Source organism: Zea mays, chromosome 7 (assembly GCF_902167145.1).
Source record: "Zea mays cultivar B73 chromosome 7, Zm-B73-REFERENCE-NAM-5.0, whole genome shotgun sequence".
Lineage (NCBI taxonomy): Eukaryota > Viridiplantae > Streptophyta > Magnoliopsida > Poales > Poaceae > Zea > Zea mays.
In genome coordinates this window covers 47,903,365-47,912,304 of record NC_050102.1, presented here as the reverse complement: position 1 = coordinate 47,912,304, position 8,940 = coordinate 47,903,365, and the positions used below count along the sequence as shown (strand labels likewise).

General features: G+C 43.5%; 1 protein-coding gene across 2 annotated transcripts; it reads right to left on the bottom strand.

The window, feature by feature from the left end:
* Nucleotides 1-4,771: 4,771 nt before the first annotated feature.
* LOC103633863 (COPII coat assembly protein SEC16-like) lies at nt 4,772-8,715 on the bottom strand. Of its 2 annotated transcripts, none has more exons than XM_020541297.3 (3): nt 7,911-8,715; nt 7,725-7,808; nt 4,772-4,917 (listed from the first exon to the last, which is right to left on the bottom strand). In XM_020541297.3, the coding sequence occupies exons 1-3, from the start codon at nt 8,536-8,538 to the stop codon at nt 4,883-4,885; spliced, it is 747 nt and encodes a 248-aa protein (XP_020396886.1). In that variant the 5' UTR covers nt 8,539-8,715; the 3' UTR covers nt 4,772-4,882. The 2 variants fall into 2 exon arrangements, with proteins under 2 accessions (XP_020396886.1, XP_035816801.1); XM_035960908.1 differs by having other exon boundaries at nt 4,884-4,912.
* Between the last annotated feature and the right edge of the window lie 225 nt (nt 8,716-8,940).

Here is an 8,940-nt window from a genome sequence, read left to right as displayed (position 1 = left end):
TCTACACTATACTACTTATTAAGTCAATGGTGTAGACTCCTGGCACAACCATGCCCCCGCCTCCATTGTTGATGCGGTCCATCAACGCGCCCCCGCATCACCTGCCCAGAACGGCATCTTTGCCTCCCGCGCCGCCAATGCCCCCGCCACGGCCCCAACCTCTGTCCGAGGCAAGAGGTCAGACTCCCTCCCCGGCGCCAGTGCTTATTCTCCCTTGGAGGCTCGCTCCTGCTTGAGATCGAAATCATTCCTCGAGCGCAGACTCCCAAGGGTGCCTCGGCTATGGCGCATCTTCAAGCACGTGACCAAGGCCGACCTACCGCGAGGTCGGTGCCGTCGACGAGGTCACTGTCATCAAGGACAAGGCCACCAAGGTCTCCTGAGGTGCGGGTCTGCCTAGCCTCGGATCAGGGCTCGTCGCTCTCCCTTCCCCACACATGCTCCCGCTCGGTTCACCGCAATGTCGTGCCGTAACCTCCACTACTCGCTTCGGCGAGGTTTTGCTCCACTCGGGTTGGATCTGGGAGCAACGCCGCCCTTAGGACAAGAAAATGTGTCTGCTTTCTTGCTCACGGGGCGATGTCATCCATTGGAAAAAGGGAGGCAACCACGACGGTAGTGACCCTAGCCTCCACATGTCTACCCCTCCTTCCATTTTCGGTTCAGCGTCTTGAACAGGTACTGACCATTGTTCTCCACGACATGTCCTTCAATCTGCCCCTATCAAACGTCATCATGGTGCTCCTATTAACGATGTTCACAGCATTATACTTTACAGTGACTATCATATGATTTCACATAGAAATACATAGAGAAGGATTTAATCGTGCAGAAATTGGTCAGAACTGAACATAAGCATTTGCTTTGCATCACTTACAGATAGGGAATCATACACTTCTCGCTGCACCCAGCGATCTCATCTCTGTGAGAGCAGGAAAACACAATAAGACAAAATCAAACAATCAAATAATCTAGAGTAACAACAGCCCACTCACCTAACTGTTTTGGTGATAAGATCCATGAAGTAAACATAGGTCTCATGTGGGACAACCTGCCAAACACTTAACACTTGGTTGTTGGCACCCTCCATGAAGGAACACTCAAGCTCTTCTGCATGCTTGCTGCAATGATGCTCAACTGCCTTGACAGGTAAAAGCTCCAGCTCAGTATGGAACTCGGCAATTCTATTCTGAACCAACAACCTCAAAAGATCGAGTCCCAAAATTAGTACTTCTCTGGTGAAGGGGGATTATGCCACTGCATAAATAAATATCACTTGGTATTAAATTTACAATGTTTAGCATAATACAATCCTGGCTTCTTCCTTAAAAAATACCCTAGAGGTAATGTTTGATTCTATTCATAGTTACTTATGAATATGTTTCAGTCCTAGAAAGGCAAGGCTACATACAATTTCCAATTTGACCGTATCTGAAGGCACTTGTGGGGAGATATGTGCATGTGAGATTGGACATGTGAGGATTTGGGATAGAGAGAGAGACAGAGATATCCCAACAACACAAAAGATTTTCAGGTTTGTTCCTTTGTTTCTACCATTATAATTTTTTGGGAAAACCTCCGGATGTTCCAGATTATTATTCTTCCATAGTTTGGAAAATAAGTATGCTGACTCATTGTTGCATTCTATTACGACTCCTTACCTGCTTGTCTGTAGTACTTCTTCATGCCTCGTATTTTTTTCAAGAGAACCAGTCACGGGTACAGGCTATTGTTGTAGAATGGCTGGAAGTCAGAAAGCTATAGCGGGTCGTGCTCAATTGCTGGAACTTCGACATCATCACCGATGCCGAGGGCGTCGAGAAGGGTTGTGCCACACACACTATCTTATCCCCCATCTTCCCAGTCATGGGTATAGACTATTGTTGCAGAATGGTTGGAAGCCGGAAAGCTATAGCTGGTCGTGCTCGAATGTTGGAACTTTGACATCGTCAACGACGCTGAGGTTGTCGAGAAGGGGGGCACCACACACAATATCTTATCCTCCATCTTTCAGCGACACAACAAAGAGAAAATCATTCTTTTTCCATTCCCTTTACACTTTACTATTTCTCCTCAATTTCAGTTAGTTAGTTATTTATGCAAGATGCTCCATTCGATCAATCTTTTTTGTTCCAATATTTTTCCCTTCTCAAATCTTTAACAAGTGCTCATATGTGTGGGTGTTCACTTTACAAATCAGAAGCATTCGATGTCGTGGTGCTTGAAAACATTCCTTTCTCCCATTATGTAGTGCCTTGGGTTTAGCTATAAGATTGATTATCTCCATTTGCTAGGCCAACCTGCAATATGCCATCTGTGCAATTTATCTTTATCAGTTGTATTCTGGATGACGTGTGATGTTTTGACACATCGAAAACTTGACTGGCATTAGTTTTCAGCTGTGACATACCATGTATTTGTATCTGAAGAACTGTTTGACATATATTTGGTTCCTGATTCTACGATCTGCTGCAATTGGTATATTGCTCTTTTCTTAAAAAATCTCTAATCTAATGTGCAGATACCTCATGTGACTTTTAATTCAGTGTTTCCCTATCAGTTATCTAAGCATATCAGAAGGTTGGTACGAATGAACTATTCTTCATAATCAATTAACTAATGAATGAAGTGTTCTTCATAGTTCAGATCATTGTCCTTGATAGTGTTTTTTGCAAGTTGAGTGCACTGCATGAGAATCATCGACGTGTTCTTACGACTGCTATGGATGTTGCAAACTTGTAATCATATAGAAACAATTTTTTCTGTAGGTGTTAGCATAGTTCTACTTATTTGTTGAATTCCACCATGACTTAAGCATTCATTTTTCTGTTAGTTTCAATTGCCAATCACTTATAAATTTATCATTTTGCCTCTTGTATTTTTAGACTTTGGGCCATGGAGAAAAGTTGAGTGAACTCTAAGACAAGACTTCTAATCTACTCAGTCAGGTACATGATCCATTATCAGAGTAGCAATTTCTGTGCTTCTCTCTCTCTCATGAAACACAACTTTTGATATTATTTCTTTTTGAAGAACAGTTCATTCATTAGTTATTTGATTCATCGACAAACATATTTATGTATTTGATGTGTATTGTATGGTACAACCTATCTGGTGCCTGAGAACCAATGGCGTAAGATATGTCATATGTTTGATAAATCATTGCCAAAGGTTGCATAACTTTTGTAGATCTATTCATCTTCACAAAATGTTTGTCAAGCAGTCAAGCCACAACTTTGGCAAGATAACAAGTGGTGGCACACAACACTATGATTTAAATGTTCACATTCTGATTACTATGTAAACAACATGATATACAATATTTTTAGGTTTTTGTAGCTCATTATTATAGTATGTGTTAATAATATTGTGGCGGAACCGCCCGAATTATTCCGACTTAAGTGCCTAAGTCCCGCCTTAGAGGCTAGACCACACTTAAATAGGAATAACCCGTCAGTCCCTCGGATCTAGTCCGATAAAGCCACTTATCCAGGATCGAATACCACCAGCTCACTCGAAGGTGAGGCACAGAGAAATACAATAAAACATAATACCACAAATTTAATAACTATCATTAGTGATTACATTATCGGAGTTTCAGAAATAATAACCATAAATTTTAATGCAGCGGAAATAACTAACGGAGAAGAATCGAGTAACATGGCGAAGCCTGGCCACGCTACTCCTCCTGGTCCTCTCCTGCGGAAGCAGTAACCCACTCGACCATCTATCCCGGTGGCAGGGATGGAGGCCAAGTCACACCAGCAACAAATCATCCTAAGGAGTACCTGCAAAAATTGTGCCACAAGCAAGGCTGAGTATACTAATACTCAGCTAGACTTACCCGGTGTGAGGAGTCTACTCCTCTACCTCTAGACATGCAACTGTTTGGTTGTGGGGTTTGGTTGCCAAAAGCACTAGCTGAGTTTCTAAATCAAGATTTTAACTTAGTCAAAGTTAAGTGTGACTCTCTTAAGGCTAAAAATGTACTATCTATTCATACAAAGTAGCAAACGTTTTAGCAATCAACATCTTATATCATCTCCGCATCATTCCACTTGTTACTCAATGTAGCAGCATGGATCAAGCAGTCTCATTAGCTGCGAGAAGCAGACGATTCGAATCGAGTTTTTATCCTTGCAAGGTAAACCTAAACACACGACATGCAGGGGCACTCCGTCCCCACACATATCAACCGTCCCCATCGATTCCCCGTCAGCAGAGCAGGGCTCACCGCCTTGGCGTACAATGCCTCACTGACCCCGACTGGCCGTCGTGCAGTGACCGCACTTGTACCCACCATAACCGGAATGGGAGACCTCGTCTCAGGTCGCGTGAGGGGTAAAGTCCACTGCCAGGTTCAATCAGGTACTAGGCTTACCAATTTACCATATTTCTCGGTATGTGCTTAGTACGTTCAAACGCTTGACTCACGGTACCACACCTTAATCCTTATTCAAATTTTCATCCCGTGAACAACCAATCCCCATGGATTGTTGCCCACAAACCAACATCAGTACGATATGAAAGTGGGTACAATCAATGTCCTGACCTCGCGCGAGTGCTAGAAAAATCACTCGACTTCTACCGAGATCCTAATTAAATAAGCAGCTACTCGACCTAGCATACTAGTATTCATCTCAATAGGAATCTTGAGTTCATGCAACTAGGGTTTCAGTTAACTCCTACACTTAAGTGCACAGTACAAGCCTACAAACATTAAGGGCAGTAAAATAGCATATATAACGGTTATGCATAAACCGGGGCTTGCCTTTAATTTAACACTTGGATAGTGTTTGCTGGGGGAGGTACTCGCTTGGCGAGCATCTACTGGTCATGTCCACCATTCTTCAGGTCGTCCACCAACTGCATCTTGTGGTTGTCACCACATCACTGCACGATCATCATCTCTCTGTCCTAAATGAGATGCAGGATGCATATGTATGAATATGATGAAATATATCACAAGACAATCCCAAAATAGACGGTAGCAAACTAAACATTAAATTGGAAGACACCGCAGACAACCACATGTTAGTTTTACTTATCTACACGTCGTCGGGCATACGTAGTTACTACCACTGGAAAGATGACGACACTTACTTTACTTAACCAATACAAACATGACCACACAAGCATGAGCACAAGTGTTTACCACGTTCACTTTAATCATCCATTAGTTATCCAACCTTATATTAGTTAAGTCTATAAGTTCGCTACGACTTTTCCCTTAGCTCTTCTAGTGATCATACAAAAGCATCACAACACAAGTTTAGCAGAGGACCGATGCATCAATGTCGATGGACTCATCTATCACAATCAACTATAGCAAGCAAGCACCTTAATCATGGAACACATGTTAGTCTATGTTTAGCCATTACGAGTCTATGCCCGCTAAGTGCTAACTAAGCATTTTTAGCCAAACGGGTGAACTCAATCATCAAATGGGCACTTGCAGATTTTTGGACAGCAATACAGCAGTCACTTGTTTTAATCATAACTTTTAAAATATGAATCCAAAAATAGCAAACTAGGACTTTTTGGAAAGCTTAAAAAGTGCTCTACGACTTTGATATTTTTACCTCCACAGGATTCAGCACTTAGCAAGGTCAAACAGTGCTAACACAACAGTTCTGTCCAGATTTGGACAGATTCAGACTTGCAACTTCAAAAATTCACAACTACAGATTCAGACATCCAAACAAGGTAATCCTAGACTTTCTGGAAAGCTAATTAAATGTTCTACAAATTATTTATAAACATCACTGGCTGATTTAACATGTATCAAGGGTAAAATACACTATGAAGGCTGTGCTGTCCAAAACTGGACAGATTCAGTCTTCACACTTCAAACACATGTAACTTAATCTTCAGACCACCAAAAATAGTGATCCAAGACTTTTTGGAAAGCTTGGCAAAAGCACTACATAACTTTTATAATCACCAAGAAGTGATTCCAGGTTTAATCAAACCAAACATTACAGTTTTCGAAATCTGTCCTGACAGAGGACAGAACACAGCAACCAGTTTGTAAAATTCATAACTCTTAAACTATCAGGCCTGTGTTTATGAAATTTTAACACAAGCAAGATCAGAAAAGCATCTACAACTTTATTATAATGACCATGAACAGATTGTAACATTAAATTAGGCAAACAATGCAGTTTCTGAAATCTGTACAGAATTTGGACAGATTCAGTTACTGAATTTGTAAAAATCCTAACTCCTAAACCGTCAGACCTATGTTTGTCAAATTTTAACACCAGCAAGATAATAAAGTTATCTACCACTTTTCTATAGCACATATCTACAGAAAACACAATTTAGTTCATCAAACATACAGCACAACTAAAACAGCGCGTGCAGTCCAAAACAGCAATCAACGAATTTTAGTTTCTATATAATTCAAGAATTGCCATGATCTAGAGATTTGAATTATTCTAACACTTTACCATTTGTTAGAGTTAAAACAATCAATTGAGCACTAACAAGTAGACTTACAAATTTTATCCAAATCATTTAGTGCACTAAAATTACCACATTCATTTAACAAACGCATTCACCACAATCATCAAATCCGGCACATATTTATATCGAAGCGCCTTTCACCCATTAGTCCGCATTTTAACTTAGACACCACATGAGCACTACTAATTTTTACCTGCGACCATAACCATACGCATTTAGACCACAACAAGTAATTCACCGTAACTACGAGCTTAACCAACGCCATCTAACTAGTCGATTAACCAAAGGGATGGCATAGCCCGCCATACGACATACACATCGGCTTGCCTATTATTAACGCAGTCCGAGACACCACACCTATTTATATCACAATCACTTACGCCATCGACTCCTACTTGACATGAGTTGGCTAATGACGTGACCATTTCCCAATTACCATCACACACCACCTTTCGCCCTTTTTGGATGACCGACACGACACACAGCTATTGTAATACATCTCAAGTTCATTCAACCCATCAGTAGAGCACTAGCGCATTCCAGAAAATTTCCTAAGGCTACGACGACAAGGCATCGATCCGCCATACAACAAAAATCATGACGATGTCGATAGGTGCTATTAACTAACCGTTTAAAATATTGAACTTACTTCTCGCTTGCCACTATATCACCTTTTAGTCACATGACCATCGCGAGCCTTCTTCACACGGCTATACGACAGCAACCTAAACGTTGTGTTAACAAGACATACACACTTCTTTGTTGCGAGTATAACCATATTACGGCATATACCCGCACACCTCAACAAATATCTTACGCCACCACTACCAAAATACACCACGACACCACACACATACGCGTACTAATTAAATCCTCGCATCACATATATTTCCAAACTTACTTATCATATAAAACAAGCACGACACACGTGTTTACCAAAACGTGAATGCGACCTTGCCACTGCATATAACCCAAAACATTTTATACCTACACATAATTGAACACCCATGTGCTCCACATCAACCAAAACATAATTAGACAAACTACAAATCGCACGCATTGAACAACCTCTTTTTCTCTAACCGCAAATGTGATCCTACCAAAAATATAAAAACATTCGAGTTCTTGTTCTACTTCATTTTCTTCTATATACGTGTTCATTCATACAATTTATTTTCACACGCATATAAACACGCAGACACATCATGGACCGAATACGTAAGTAAAATAAATCGCGATCATACAAGGCGAACAACCTGGCCGACTCGTGCCGCGTATGCATGCCATTAGTTTGGGCTCTTTGCCGACGAGCGATGCGCAAGGTGTGACGTCGACAAGGGCTGCGATTAAACGACATACACAATCATTACACAATTTATTATGTGATTCATTGGTGCGGCCTTTTAATCGAACACAAAAAGCGCAGGACAGCGGGGTCTCACCACGGGTTCCCACGGTGGCACGTCGGCGCTGCGCAGATTCGGCAAAGCGAGACGCGGAGACAGTCGAACCGCGCAGATCAACGGCGCAACATGGGGCTGCTGCGGTGGACCGGCACCGCTGCGCAGATCGGGTCGACGCTGGCGACACGGACAGGATCTCATGGCTGCTGCTGCTGCGCGCAGCTTGCTGCGCAGGTTGGCGATGGAGTTCGCTGCGCGACGAGGGAGCGAGGTAGTGGCAGGGACGTCCGACAGCAAAGCAAGGGAGGAGCTCGCTGCCGGGGCTGCACGCCATGGTTGCCGAGCTAACAGCAGGGGAATCTTTCGGCCAGGGAGGAAAGAGAAAAAAAAATGGGGCGAGCTCTGCTGGAATTTCTGGGCGCCGTCCAAGGAAGCTGCTGCCGCTGCTTTGGGGGAAGGAGGATGGGCTGCTGCATCCATGGATAGGGAGCGGACTGTGCTGCGGGGAAGAGGAACAGGGAGGGCGCTGGCTGGGAGAGGGAGCTCGGCGACCACCATGGCTGGGTTGTGGAGCAGAGGACACGCCCAGCAGGGAGGGCGCTGGTAGAGAGATAGGAGTAGGGGCCTCACGCCATGGGAGAGAGGGCACAGGGGGCTTGGACGCCATGGATCCAGGGAGGAGCTTCAGCGCCGAGGAAGAAGGAGCAGGGGCGCCAGCTTGCTGCTCGCCATGGAGGGGGCGCCGGCCATGGAGAGGAAAGGAGCCGTGCTCCCTGCGCGCTGGCTGTGTGCGTGGGAGAAGAAGACAGGGAGAAGAGAGAGTGGCGGCTAGGGAAAATGCAGGGGTGGGAGTGAAAATTTGCCAAGTGAGCACCCCTATTTATAGAAGCAGCCCTAGGGTTAGGGTTTCTTAGTGGGCCTATTGGGCTGGGCTGGATTTGGCCCAAAACGCGAAATCGAGTTGCGCTAAATATTTTTCCGGAATAAAAATGCTCCTGCGGAATTCGTTTCTACGGAGAACAGAGCGAATTAGAGTTTTCGGCGAACGGACGATTGAGCGATTAATTCG